Source organism: Plecotus auritus (assembly GCF_963455305.1).
Source record: "Plecotus auritus genome assembly, chromosome: 7".
NCBI classification, from domain to species: Eukaryota; Metazoa; Chordata; class Mammalia; order Chiroptera; family Vespertilionidae; genus Plecotus; species Plecotus auritus.
Genome location: NC_137774.1, coordinates 32,606,103 through 32,621,162, shown reverse-complemented (window position 1 = coordinate 32,621,162; position 15,060 = coordinate 32,606,103). Strand labels below are relative to the sequence as shown.

General features: G+C 56.5%; 1 protein-coding gene across 1 annotated transcript in view; it reads left to right on the top strand.

Annotated features, from left to right (window-relative positions):
* The first annotated feature begins 5,232 nt into the window (after positions 1-5,232).
* RAB11FIP4 (RAB11 family interacting protein 4) overlaps positions 5,233-15,060 on the top strand; it is a 105,400-nt gene continuing 95,572 nt past the window's right edge. Inside the window, exon 1 of the mRNA XM_080682162.1 lies at positions 5,233-5,496. Within this exon, the coding sequence (XP_080538288.1) occupies positions 5,338-5,496 (159 nt within the window). The 5' untranslated portion in view covers positions 5,233-5,337. The remainder of the gene's footprint in view (positions 5,497-15,060) is intronic.

Genomic DNA, 15,060 nt, shown 5'->3' with positions numbered 1-15,060 from the left:
ATGTCTCTCTCTCATCGATGTTTCTACCTCTCTATCCCTCTCCCTTCCTCTCTGTAAAAAATCAATAAAATATATTTTTAAAAAAGAGCAGAGTGGTGAAGGCAGCTCACTCGGAAGGCTTCTTGGAGGAGGTGGCATTTAAAGAATGGTTATGGGGGTGGAGGAAGGGAGGACATTCAAGGCAGCGGAAAGTGCATGTGCAAGGCTGCTGGGCATTTCATTGATTAACTCCATGTGGAGCATTGTCTGGGAACCGAGGCCCATGCCACACATAACTCCTGGAGACAGTAAGTGCTTAATACGTGTGTAACAGTGTGGTAGGTTGTGTTGCTGTTCTGCGGCATCTTACAGGGCACAGGCAGGGATCTGACTGCAAAGGGCCTGCCTGCTTGCTTCCCATGCTGAAGACATAGGAGTTTTTCTTTTCGACAGCAGGGGGCAGCAGAGAAGGCTGGAAGCAACGGAAGCCCGGATCTGAGTGGACTTGAGGCAGGTGAGAGCCCGGCAAGGAACCTGGGGGTGAATGCTGGTGCCCTGGCCCAAAGCCACTTTTAGGAGCCATTTCTTTTCTGATGCAAGGATCTGGAGCCCAGTTGGGTAGCATACGTCCGATGTTAGCATTCTCCTTGGGATCCTGGAAGGAACATTAGCAATCAGCTGGTCCTGCTCCCTTCTGAGGGCCGGAGAAAGATCTGGGTGGGCAACTGCCTTTAGTAAAACCTGTGGCTTCCCAGCCACGCCTCCCAATGAGGAAGGACAAGGTCTCAAGATGCCCTGCTCACCCTGGACACCCCCAGCAGTGCTGGCTGGTCTGCAGGCAAGCTCTGCTGGCTGAGTGTATTTCAGGACAGGTGAGAAGGCGTAGGGCTCACACCACATTCTTCCTCTCCAGACCATAATTACTCACTGTTAAGACAAAACAAAACAGCAGGTTGTGAGCAGGAAGAAACTGTGACTCCTGCCCCAGTTCTAGACAACATGGACGATAAAGTGAAGGCCCACAGATAAGAATCAGAAATGCTTCCCCTATTAGTCTGGTTCTACCTCTCTGTGCTGACACAGTAAAAACCACCACGTGCCAGGCACGGCGGGAGGCGCGTTCCATTCATTTGCTCATGAAAATCCTGTAGGACTCTGCAAGGTAGGAACTACTATCCCCACTTTACAGATAGGAAAACTGAGGCCCAGAGACATTCACTTGTCCAGAGTCATAAGCTAAATGGGCAGCAGACCTTGGTGCCCAGCTCAGCTGTTTGGGATTCCAAAGCCTGGCTCTTAATAACCTTTCATAACTTCCGCATAATATTTATCCCACAGGTACTGGTTTCCTGTGGCTGCTGTAACAAACTACCACAAACTTGCTGACTTAACAACAAACATTCTCTCACCGTTCTAGAGGCCCGAAGAATGAAATCAAGGAGTTGGCAGGGGCACACTCTCTCCAGAGGCTCCAGAAAAGATGCCTTCCCTCGCCTCTCCCAGCTTCTGGGGCTGCCGGCATGCCCTGGCTTCTGGCTGCATCCCTCCGACCTCTGCCCCCGTGGCCACATTGCCTCCTCTTCTGCTTGTGTCAAATCGGCCTCTGCCTCCCTCTTAGGAGGATTCCTGTGACTGCATTTAGAGCCCACTCAGCTCACCCAAGACTCCTTTCCAATCAAGTAACGTTCACAGGGCCCATGGGTTAGGACGTGGGTACCATTTGGGGGCCATCTTTCAGCCCACCACACCGTATTTGCCCATTCCTCCCTCAATGTATCCCTTCACACACCTTGACCGTGTGGATTGGGCATTGTGCTCGGAGCTGGGAACTAGAAAATCAAAAGAAAAATGACACAGTCGTCCCTGCCCTCTGGTACCTTGTGGTCACTGCGTGACCTTTCATACCTACTTCCCAGATGCGCTTGGTAAGTAGCAGGAGTAAGAGATGCCAGGACAGTACAATCGCCGGAACTCACCACGTGTGGCCCTGATCTGACCAGCTGCTACACACATTTATGTACATCAACTCACCTGACGCTCACCGCAGCCTTCTCCCCAGGTGCTGGGTGGCCCACACAGTCTATGCTTGTCACCTCTGCACAGAATGCCACAGGAGCACAAGGGAGAGGCATCAGGCAGGGAGAGTGTGCTCAGGGAAGGCTTCCTGCAGGAGGGGCCACTTCCACCGAACCCGCAAGGACAGGAGTTGGCCAGAGGAAGTGGGATGAGGGAGGGGGTGGGAGTGAGAAGGTACCCCAAGCAGGAAAGCCTAAGCCGGCAGATGGGTTCTCAGCAAGGCATCGACCTGACCAAACTCCTGTTTCTCCCTAGCGAACGGGCCAGAACCCAGCTGCTGCTCCCTGTGTGTTTCCCAGATGTGCCAGTTGAGGCTGTGCAGCTGTTGGAGATGCCCTGGAGGAAGAGGGGAGGAGGGAGGCTCCCGCCTTCTTGCTCACCCCTCCCCTAAAGGGGCCTCTTGCCTCCTTGAAGCAACCTCTCCACCCCCAGGTTCCAGTCTGCAGCTGGGCCCTGATGTGGGTGTTCTTTCGCCATATCTGTTGGGGCTGCACTTTGAGGTCTCAGACCAAGGAGTTGGGAGCCCTGGGGATCTGGACCCAGTCCACCTCTAACCACCTGGGAACTTGGAAACTGCACCAGCTCAAAGGGTCCTCCTAAGCGCTGAGCAGGCCTTCCTGGGCTCCCACAGCCTGGACCCTCAGCACAGATCACATGATGTCATGACTGCCAGCTATGGGCTCAGCAAGGCCTGTGGCTGCTCTCCTCTCTCTGTCCCCCAGCACTCAGCAAGAACAATGACAACCAGGAGAGTGCCTGTGTGCACTGTGCTGGCCCCCACAGGCAGTGGCGAGCAACAGGACCCGCCCACGCCCACGTCCCACTGGGGAGATAGGCAGCCCCCGCAGAGAGAAAATTGCCGAGAGGAAGCTGGCTGGAGAGCCAGGCTCAGGCAGGCAGGGCTCCCTGAGGAGGGGACATTTGAATCTGATGTGAGCCTCTGGGGAGAACCACACATCTGGTGTGGGCTAAGGGCTAGGTTCACCTAGCATTTGTTCACGCTCAGATCCGAGGCACCCACCTCTGCCAACTGATGGGGGGTAAGGTCTCCCAGCTCCCCTGATCCCCCATTTTGGGGAGTTTGAGAGCCAACTCAGCAGCTCCCAACAGGGGGTAGCCCCAGCTCCTGCCCAGCTCCTTGCTGAGCTGAGCCTCTTGGATGGAAGAATACAGGCCTGAGCTGCTGTGCAGGAATGAATGTGAGGGACCTGGGTCAGGCAGCGGCCCCAGCTTCCAACCCCTGCCTCCAGCCTCTTCCGTTCCCCTGCTACCCCTGGTTCTTTTCCTGCACTGCCTCTGTGTCCTAGGGCGGATGCGAGGGGAAGTAATGCACACATTGGTTCTATCTTCACTCACCCCTCGGAGAGCTACTGCTCTTACTCCCATCGTACAGATGAGAAAACTCGTTTCTTCTGAGGAGCATCCAGCTGGCAGAGAAAGCGACACTCTTCCTAAAACCCCCACCCCCAGACCTCCCCTTTCCCACTCTCCCATATCCTGGACTCACCAGTCCTCAAACTCAGAGCTCTCTCTTCGCCGAGGGTGCTCCTGTAGGAATTAAAGTGTCAAGGGGGAAAGGGCAGCTAAAGGTCAAGTTCATCCCTGGAGCTTCGGTCTGGGAACCTGGCACCCCATCAGAGGTAGGACATGGTGGCTGCTGCATAGGAAATATCTGGAGTTGAGCAGGAGACCACAGAGGTGGAAACTGAGATCCAAGAGAGGAGGCCACACAGCCCGTGTGCAGAACTGGGCCCAGCCTGCCCTGGAATCCGTGAGTCCCTGCACTGCCCTTGGAAATGAGGAGGAAGGACCATCTTCTCTGGGCTTCCTTCCTCTGGACCCTCTCTTGGCTGGAGATCAGGGACAAGAAGGTGATTAAGACACATCCTGCCCTGAAGGGTCTCCCAGCATGGTTGGGGAGATGGGCACCTTACCAGAGAATTATAAAACTAAGTAGGAATCTGGAGGCACCAGAACTCGGACTAATGGGCAAGGTGGGGTGGCATCAAGGAAGGCTCCCTGGAGGAGGAAACCTTGAGCTGGAAAGTATATGGTGGGGTGGGCTCAGTTGAAGCCCGTTTGGGGGTTGTGGGCAACGGGTGCCACAGGGGTCTGGCATGCTGAGCAACAAGGTAGAAGGAGAGAGGAGAGCCAGGCCAGGTCCTGTAGGCCCCCAGGCAGGGCTGGGTGTCACCACGAGCAGCTGCGGGAAAGGCTCAGCTGAGGACTCCTGGGAGGAGGCTAAGGTCCAGGTCTGGATGCTGCTACCAGTCCTTAGGACTGAGATTCTGTCCTGGGCTCTGAGCTTGGGCATCCAGGACTCCCAGGGAGGGCAGAGGGCGGGAACCCTGGGAAGGGAGGGAACCTCCCCGAGGTGGTGGGTGTCCCTGAGGCCTGCACAGGCAAGCCCAGTGGAAGTCCCTAGCTTTCCTTTTTCCCTGCTTGTTCCTGGTCTTCTCTCTACCTCCCCTGCCCCAGGGTCTCTGCTTCTCCGCTCTGCACCCCTCCCCAGCCCAACGCTGGCCCCGGAGGGCTGTTAGGGAGGCCTGTGTGGTCCCAGGCCTGCAGACTGTTCTTTCCAAGGCAGCACAGAGAAAGTTAAGAGTAGGGGGTCTAGATCCATCCAGAGCTAGACTGAATAGGAATCCTGGCCCTGCCTCTCCCAAGCTGTGTGGCCTAGGGTAAGTAGCTCAGCCTCTCTGGGTCTCAGCTTCCTTGGAGATGGCTGTCACAATCGAACACGCTACTATACGAAGCACCTGGGACACACTGAGTCTCCGTACCCTCAAAGGGGCAGAGATGGGCTGGCCTTGGGTAGGGAGACTGCGGGGCGGAGGAGAGGCTGTCCGGTGGCCCCCGCTCAGGCCGCGGAGGGGCGGGGCCTTGGGCAGCTCCGAATTCCCGGGCACCTGTCACCCCCCACCCTTCGGGTTTTCCAGGGGAGGAGACGAGCTCGGTTCTCCGAGGGAAACGGAGTCAGCAGAGGCGGCGGCGGCTCTGGGCGTGAGAGGTCAGCCGGCCCGCGTGGCGGCCCCACTCGGAGCCGCGCGGCTCCTTTTGTCTGCAGTCCCCGCGCCGCCGCCTCCTCCCGCCTCCCGCCCCGCGCGCCCGCCCCGAGCGGCGGGGCTGCGGCGCCGCGCCTGACACGGCCGCCGCCCCCGGGCGGAGGGAGGCTGCGCCGCAGACCCACGCGGCGGCCCGGCCCGGCGGGCGCGCGTGATGGCGGCGCGGGGTGGGCGGCGGGAGGCGGCGCGGGGCTCGGGCTAGCTGCGGGCGGCGCGGATGGCGGGCGGCGCGGGCTGGGCGGGCGCGCCCGCGGCTCTGCTGCGCTCGGTGCGCCGCCTGCGCCAGGTGTTCGAGGTGTGCGGCCGCGACCCCGACGGCTTCCTGCGCGTGGAGCGCGTGGCGGCGCTCGGCCTGCGCTTCGGCCAGGGCGAGGAGGTAAGGGGACCGCGCCCGGCGCCCGCGCCCCATCCCCTGAGCCTCCGTGTCCCCCCGCCCCGCTTGCCTTCCCCCCGACCCCGGCCCCAAACCCCCTCTATTGCCCCTCCCCCGCTTCCCCGCCGCTTCTCCTGCCCGAGGCGGCGGCTGCACCCCGGGAGGAATCCGCCTGTGCCACGCCTGCCCCCACCTGCCCCGTGGGACCCTCGCTTCCACTCTTAGCGCCGGTGCTGCGGGCGTCATGCCCAGGGCGTCCTCTCTGCCCATCTTCCTGCCCCGCAGGGCCGGTCCCTCTGACCGACCGGCAACCCATTGATGTTTGGGGCGCGGAGCTGTCAGAACCTGGCCTGGGACCCTGGCCCCTGCCCACCCCGCGTGACTGAGACGCAGAGGTCTGTGCACGGGGTTCCAGGAGCGGGGCGGGAGCCTGGCTGGGCCTAGCCGCGGTGAGGAGGACAACTAGGGGCGCTCTGCAGCCTGCGTCCTGGACAGCACCCCTACCTGGAACACAGAAGGAGGTGTCTGCTGAGACCCCCATTCAAGCTCCGATGGGAGGCCTGGCTGGCAGCGGGTTGTGTCGGCTGCGGCAGGCCTGCCGAAGCCAGCCTTGGGAAGCAGCGGCCCAGCAGTGTTTCCTGGGGCGGGCCTGCGTCTATTTGGGGAAAGCAGGAGTGATGTTGGTTGTTATTAGGGCTGAAATCAGAGGATGGGTGCTGCCTTTTCCATCAGTGTCCTCTCATGCCATGGGCACAGGGACTGGTGACGATGGCTGGGGGAGGGCAGGGCACCCACCTGGCAGTGAGCATCCCCACCTCCTGCTGCTGTGCACTCCGAAATGGTCAGGGGACAGAGGCCCAGAGCAGTGAGTTCCCAAGGCCTCAGGCTGTGCCTGGGGAGCACGGGGCCACGGGCCTCAAAGGGGCACTGGCTGGCGTTCTGTGCCCAGGACAGCTCCAGCCTAGCATTTCAGAATACTGGGTTCCCAGGGCATGGCTCGATGGGGTCCCTGTCTCCCTGTCACCTGCAAGTGGGATGATAGGTCATCTCTCCCAGGCACCTGGGTGTGGCCTGGACCTGGGAATCCCCGGGAGCAGTAGGTGGAAGTGGATGAGGCAGGTGTCAAGTCTGAGAACTCAGCCCATCCCAGGATGATCGCACTGGGGTTCCGTCGCAGCCCACCCAGCCTTCCGGAAGACCTTGCCCGCCAGCCCTCCTGCTCCTCCGGGCTTTGCCCAGGGGCACTTTTTGCAGCCACCAGGATCTTCTCCTTCCACAAAGGCTGGCCAAGCCCCTGCGCTCCCCTGAGGCAGGCTGAGCAGCCCCCGGGCACAGAGAGAGCCCTGGCTCCTTCCTCCCAGGACGCTGGCTGCAGGGAGGAAGGAGCCACTGGCTGTGGATGGAACCGGGAGTCCCAGAGCCCCGAGCCTCAGTGGTGGATATCATCTTGTATCCTCCCAACCTCCGGCAGGAGGCCACGTGGGCTCAGCCCTGAGCCCCCAGCACCCCTCCCACCTTATGCCCTGGCTGGACAGTTGTTAAAACCTTCTCCCTCATGCACTCTAGAGCCAAACCTGCTTGTCACACAGTCATCGAGGTTCTGCACAGGGATTCACACGGGTCTGTCTCCTACGTGGCAGCCTTTAAATATTTGAAAACAGCGCTCCTGCCCCCTTCACTCCTCCCTACCCATCTTCCCTTCTCCAAGCCAAATAGCCCCTGTTCCTGAAGCCCTAAGACATTCCCACGTGACCCGACAGGGGCCAAACCTCTGGCTTCTAGCCCTGGAGCTGCTACTCACTAATTGTGTGACTCCGTTTTCCTAGTTATAACATGGAGGGGCTGGACCAGGAGACCCCGCGGGGCCGTTTCAGCCCAGCACTCACACAGGCAGGTGGCTCAGAGTGAGGCCGCCTTTTGAATGGTGCACCACACTTTCCATGCCCAGGGATGTTTCTTAGAAACCTCTGCCAAGCCAGCATTCTCTCCGTGCTGGAGGAGGGTCAACGATTGCTTTCTACTTAAAGCACAATCATATATCCGTGCAGAAGCAGTTTTTAACCACTGTGGAAAATTAGAAATATGGAGCCTGGCCGGGGTTGCTCAGTGGTTGAGCATCGACCTATGAACCAGGAGGTCACGGTTCGATCCCCAGTGTGGGGCATGCAGGAGGCAGCCGATCCATGATTCTCTCTCATCATTGATGTTTCTGTCTCTCTCTCCCTTTCCCTTCCTCTCTAAAGTTAATTATATATGTAAAGAAAAGAAATATGGGCAAGCAAAAATAAAGATATCATGTTCCCATCTCCCAGGGAGCCCCACTGTGACACCTTGGTCACGTGCTTCCAGAGCTGTTTCTATGCGTATATGTAGATTTTCTCTATAAAATGAGATCATGCTGTGCATACTGTTTTGTAGCCTGATTTTTCCCCACTTAAATGATTAGCATTTTTCTGCTTCAATAAATTCTCAGCTCATTTAATATGCAGACCTTATTCAGATTTCCTAGTTGGCCCCAAAATGTCAATTTTTTCCTGTTTTGTTTAAATTAATTTTCTCTCCAGATTCTTGTAACTGTGTAGTGCACCCATTTGTTGTGATCCTGAAGTCTCTCTTACTCGAATGCAATTCTTTTTGTTTTTCAACCCCCACTGTTGAAGAGATCAGGCCTGTTGTCTGTGTCAATAATGGTTTCTTGAATCTAAACCTGTTACTTGGCCCTATTCCTACCAAATTCCATCTTGTCCATTTCATTCCATTGTAACAGACACGAGAGAGAATATCAGATCCTAGCTCTGTCACTCTCAGAGGCTGCGCTGCCTGCAGGTTGGAGAAGCTGGGCTTCCTGTGGGGATTCACGAGGCTGATTGTAAACACAGGGCAGGACCACGGACAGGGCCTCATAGGGGCTGTTCTGCTCTGGCTGTATGGTTGACTGAGACCCATGGAAATACATTTTGCATCCCTACTCACTACACACCGACTTCACATATACATTACAAAATAGGATTGTCCTTTCCCTGCCGGTAGGGATCCTTTCAAAATGCTATGTATCCCACGGTTTCTATTTCGTTTGTTTACAAGCGAGGTAGAGCCCTGGCTGGTGTGGCTTAGTTGGTTGGAGCGTTGTCTTATACACCAAAAGGTGGTGGATTTGATTCCTGGTTAGGACACATAACCAGGGAACATGCAGAAGGCAGCCCACCGGTGTTTCTTTCTCTCGCACACGCTATCTCTCTCTCTCTCTGTCTCTCTCGCTTCCTCTCTCTAAAAATTAATAAAATTTATTAAAAAAAATAAAAAACAAGTAGAGACGTTGATTTCCCAACCCACTAGTGTTCCAGGGTGGACAGCTACCATTCGTTAGATATAGGGTTTAGTGAACACCAATTATCCACTTTTTACCAACAACCCCCGGAAAACCAGGGATTGCAGAGTCAAATGCTTTGCAAAAATCAAAATATACTAGGTTTCAAAGTATACAATAAATATTCATGAGGCCATGCTGATATAAATAAATGATTCAATGAATGAATAAATAAATACTAGGAAACTCTCCTGTACAGAAATAATTCAAATAATTTCTGTAGATAATTCCTCATCAAGGAGGGGAGCTGTGAAGGTGACTGCCTTCCACAGGCACAGTGTGTGAGGAGGGGAGAGAGGGGCTTTACAGGGGAGAAGCTGAGAAGCACTCCTTAGCCAGGGGGTCAAGGCCAACAACAGTAATAAGTCGGGTAGATATGGTGTGACGAGAGTGGCACTTTACCTCTATGATCTTCCTCCTAAAACCATCACCCCAGTCTGGTCATGAGAAAAACATCAGACAAAATTCTACAGAACACCTGATTAGTACTCCTCAGGCGTGTCAAGGTCATCAAAGCCAAGGAAAGTCTGAGAAACTCCCAAAGCCACGCGGTGCCCAAGGAGACATGGCAGCTAACTGTATGGTGGCATCCTGGAGGGGACCCTGGCACAGGGGAGGGCAATGGGTGAAAACTAAGGAACTCTGAGTCAAGTATGGACTTTGATTGGATGATAAACGCTATTAGGCTGGACTCTGATATCCCCCTGATTTACTGACGTAGGAATCCTCACAGAAAAGAGGAGACGAGGAAGTTTTATGGAAACATGATCAATGTGTGAGACACAATGCTTGGCCTTTTGAAGAATGTAAAGAGCCCTGGTCGGTGTGGCTCGGTGGTTAGAGCGTCAGCCTGTGCACCAGAGGGTCACGGGTTCGATTTCCAGTCAAGGGCATGTACCTCGGTGGCAGGTTCGATCCCTGACTGGGGTGTGCAGGAGGCAACTAATCAATGTGTCTCTCTCACATTGAAGCCTCTCTCTCTCTCTCTCTCTCTCTCTCTCTCTCTCTCTCCCCCCCCCCCCCCCCGCCTTTCTCTCCCTCTACCTCTCCCTTCCACTCTCTATAAAAATCAAGGGAAAATATCCTCACCTTCAAAAAGTAAAAAAGAAGAAGAGGAATATAAAAGTGATGGGGGGACACTGCTGTGATATAGTGAGAGCAGCACCACTACACCACGTGCATAAAAACGCTGGCCCCGGGCCCTGAACCCAGCTGACCCCTGAAGTCTTGTGTTTTTTTCCTAACCTCTCTGCTCACCCACAAAGTGGGTGATAACAACCCCCATTCCATAGGGTCCTACCGAGGCTTAAACAAGTTACTGCGTATAAAGGGCTGAGTCCGGTGTCCGCATGGTGCAGGCATGCAGGAATTGCAGCTGCTGTTATTGTTATTTCCTGACCGCCTGCAGCGTCTTTGGGAGGCTGTCTGAGCTGGGAGTTTCTTGAGGCCAAGATCTGGGCCCAGTCTCTGGTGCTCTGAGCCCACCGTCCTTGTCCACCTGGTGTGCCGGCCCCTCTTACATCCTTCCAGCCGTCCGGGCTCATGGAAGCCATGGGAAACAGCCAGATATACCTTGGGCCGCATTCCCTGTTACATGTTCTCCCTTTTCCAGTTTGAAGACCGTCCTTCTTGCTTGGGAAGTAGGAACAGTAGGAGTTGAGTGGAGTCTCTGTTACCCATTAACACAGCAGCCTGTTCCCTGCACAGAGGGCTTGTCCCTCCTGCTGGCACTGGAGTCCCCTCTGCATCCCAAAGGAGGCAGGGAACTATGTGGGGGTGGTAACAGCTTTGGCCAACCTGGGACGGGTCTGTAACTTACCCCTTCTTTGCAGCCGGGTGTAGCCACAGGCACTGGAACACGGTGCCTCCTTGTTCATGTCAAGCAGGAGATGAAACAAAGGTCCCCAACTGGGCTCCCTGAGTCCCTCGTCTGGACCAATGGCTGCCACAGAGAGATGCTGGCGCCGCCTGGCTTCAGCCTGGGGTCTGCACTGGCAAAGGGTTGGGGTACTAGGATGGGCTGAGACTGATCAGAAACCAGGGCTGGGGTCCACCTTCACGATTCCTGGGCTCCCAGGATAACCCTGAACTAAAGCTAGGTTCTGCCCACAAGGAGGGAGGTTTGGGTGCTGAGGAGGAAGTAAGCATGCCCCTACGTCTGCCGCTGGAGCCTGGGAAGTGGAGAAGGGGCAGGAGGAGAGGCTCAGGGGAAGGCAGGGCCAGGTCAGGAAAGGCTCGGCTGTTCTCTGTGGACAGGGGGAGGAGCCAGGCCGCAAGGTCAGATGTGTGTGCTGGACCTGGCGGGGCTGTGACATGGGGTCGGAGAGGAAGAAGGGCCTTCTTGGGCAGTGGCAGGATGGCAGAATTGTTGGGCCAGGAAGGCCTGCAGAGCCCCAGTAGTCACTCCAGAACTGTAACATGTAAGGATCTTTCGGAGAACAGGCCTCCTCTATGTGTCCCACCCGAATGGGGGCCTGGGACAGACGGCAGAGCTGGCAAAACAGAGGGAAGGCCCAGGTGCTGTGCGCCTCGCAGGAAGGGTGGGGGTGCCTGTGGCCCATGCGTGGAGAGCAGGACAGGAGGGAGCCTGGGCGACCTGCTTCCTGTGTTTTTGCCCACCTGGCACCACCCTGTGCCCCTGAGCTTGGAGGTCATTGTGAAAGCGGGGACTGAGGCTGCGGCTCCTCAGGCGTAGGAGTGAGCACAAGGCACCGAGCTCTGGGCCCCGGGTAGGGAGGGTCGAGCCCCAGATGGGATGCCAGCACCCTCAGGCCTGCACCACAGTTTGGCTGTGCTGGGCGGAGGGGCGGGTGAAGAAAGCCCAGAGTCGGGCCCATCTTGTTGGACATTGCTGACCCAGCTGGGATCCATGTGACAAACTCTCCTGGTTATAGCTTCGTTCCCAAGACACTGGATCCTAGAGAAGCAGGACGCTCCGAGTTGAGGAGGGCGTGGGGGGTAGGTGTGGTCTGTGCCTCCCTGGGTGAGTTCTGCATCAGGCCTTCCAAAGCATCAACTGAGCTTCCTTGGGTGCTGGGCATTCACCCTGTTACTGGTGGATGCCTAAGGGTCAGGGTAACCGGGGAGGGCAGAGTGGCTTCCAGACCTGGGCCCAGGAGCCTTCCCCAGCTCCAGAAAGAGAACCAAGGAAGCAGAGAAGGAAAGAGGATTCGGGGGGGTGGAAGCAGGGCAGAGGGACGAGCGCTAGCTGGTGGCTGACGGCTGAGGGAGCAGAGCCCGGCGAGAGGCTGGGTGGAGGGTTCCTGCAGGCCTCCCAGGGCCGAGGGGCAGGAGCCAGGAACCCCGGAACCTGGTGGGTAAGGGTGGATGGCTAGGAAGCAGACCAGGGCTCCACCACCTTCTGCCTGGTCACCGCTGCTTAGAGGGCAGTGCAGATTCGGGGCTGTGCAGCCACCCAGCGCCTGGTGGGTCCCACCCAAGCGCCCTACCCCATGGGACTTGGCGCAGACAGGAACACCATGTTCATGGTCCATTTGTATGGTGTTGGGAGAGGGGTTCTACCCCAGCCCTGGAGAGAATGTGTATGGGGGCTCCTCCGGCTCCCCTTTGGCCTGCCCCGTGGTCATCCCCGCCCCAGGCCCTGAGCAATCCCACCAGGTTGAGCCTGATCAGAAGGGGAGGCTGACAGCTGGCTGGGGCTGACGGTTAGAGCTGGGCGAACTGGACCCGGGCAGGATGGAGGGAAATGCCCGCTGGCCTGGAACAGGGTGCATGTCACACCAGGGTTAACTGCTGTCCTCCCTCCACCCCCACACGATGGGGTGAACGCTCTGAAATTTTTATAGCGTCGTCTTCATGGAAATACCTTTTGCATTTGGTGGTTGTCTTAATACTTTTTCCAGGATTTAAAACTACTTCCCCCTTAACGTCTTGCACACCTACTCTATGCCCAGACTTTCCCGGCTCTGGGAGACAGGAGTGGCCGGGAGCTTGGGTTCCAATGAGAGACGGGCAAGGGAATCGGAATGATACCAGGTGGCGTCAGGCACGAGGAAGAAGCATAAAGTACAAAAACCGATGGAAGACTTTTGGCCTTAGCGTGACCATGGGCGGCCTCTTCTGTCATAGGTGGGCATATAGGTGGGGCCTGGAGTGAAGTGGGGGTCTACCTTGCAGACCTCTGGGCGTGGTACATTCAGGCAGAGGCAGGAGGGGCCTGGGGGTTAGAGGCACAGCAAACCTTGAGTGAAGGGAGTGGCCAGGGAGATGGGGGTGGGGGGGGGCGCAGGGAGAGCAGTGGGGAGGTGTCACTTCATCCAGGTGACAGATGCTTTGGATAGGAGCAGGGGAGCAGCAGGTGGAGAAGTGGCCGGATTTAGAAAATGAGCATGTTGGACCTGGGGTGTGAGAGAAGGCGAGAATTTGGAGGTGGAGGAGGGCTGGGCGAGGAGTCAGGAGTTCCACGTTGGCCTGTGAAACCTGAGATGCACCTGGTGTCCAAGCAGAGATGTGGCACCGACAGTGGCTAGATGAGTCCAAAGATTGCACCTCAGCCCTGCTCCTCCTGGCAGACCCCTGGTTCTCTCTCCCCTTCCTACCCCCGACCTTAGGGCTCACTGCCCACAGCAGAGACGTTTACATGAGGGGAAAACACAGAACCTGATTAACCTGGGACTCAGCCAGGCTTGGGTTTGGGGGTCCATGGACTCAGCTGGGCTGGCTTGGGACATCTTGTCTACTGGGGAGGAAAATGTCTCAAGATGCCTGCCTACCCATCTTCTGTCTGGGATGCTGACTGCCCATCTGCCAGCCTCAGTCTGAGAACTGCCCTTGCACCCTTCCTGCACAGAGTAAGAACTGGCTAGAGCCACAACGAATTGCTTGAACATGCTGTTGGCATGACTGCCAGCCCTCTCTAGGGTATCCTGACTGGAGCCACCCCCAACTGGAGTTGGGCTCTTTGCACCCTTCTGTCCCTCACTGTCTCCCCCTCTCCTAGCATCTTCTGATCCTTGGAGGCTCCCCCGTGAGTTAACGCTTACAGCATCAATTCCTTGCAAACTGCTCCCCCCTGGGGTCACTGCTTAGGGATCTGTTGTCCATGCGCTTGGGGACAGAAGGAGCAAAGCAGCTCTGGACCCAGAAGTTAGTATGCCAATGATCCAAGAGGAGAGTGGCTTCCTGGTAGCTATAGTCCAAACGGTAGCTCTAAGGATGTCTAAGTTCCCTTTAGACCTAAGACCTTGAGTCTAACCCACGTCTCACGCGCTGTGGTACAAAACTCAGAGAGGATTGCCAACTTCCTCCAGAAGTATTTGTTGATTGCACATGGGCTTAGAGGGGCACTGTCCCCGGGGAGATCCCAGCCCAAGGCCAATACCTGGACAGGGTAGGCAGAAGGATGATTCACACCAAAACCAAAGCTAAGAGGGGAACAGGGGTCCACGCAGTGCTCGTGTTGCTCTAGAACAGCTCTGCCAAGAGACGGCGACTCACTGCCACCCAAGGCAAGGCCGCTCCATCTGGACCAGGCTGAGCTGAATTCTCTCACACCGTGAGCTAAGGTCTGGCTCCTAGCACACCCATCTGCTGCTCATTCTTCCCTCTCCCCATCCATCCAACCCCCTACCTGCCCATTCAACAATGCATCCATTCATACATCCACATATCCATCTAGCTATCCACTCATCATCTTCTCCATTCAAACATCTACCTGCTCATCCATCCATCCACCCACTCAGCCATCTGTCTACCTGCCTGTTCATTCACCAATCAACCCATTCATTGACCCATTCACTTATCCATTCATTACCCATACACCCATTTCTTCATCCGTCTGCTCACCCATCCTTTCACCAGCCTCCCCAGCCTCCCCATCTATCCATCCACCACCCAACATTTACTGACTATCTACCATGTACAGGCCTAAGCACAGATCCAGGGACTTAAAACTACTTTCCCCTTAAAAACTTGCACACCTACTCTATGCATTTTCAGGAAGTGGCGGGTGGCTCTATATGGTGCAGGTGTAGGAAGGGCAGGCAGGTGAGAGCTCAGGCTGGGGCCGGGGTCACATGGTAACCTTATGGAGGGCTTAGCAGCTGGGACTGTGTGACTGGCTCAGATGACTTTTGGACGGGCAGCAAGACACCAGCACATACCTGCCCTCATTGGTGTTAGCTTACTTCCCACAAAGGCCATTGGGTCTCCCAGACCTTACTGGAAGAACTGAGAGCCCA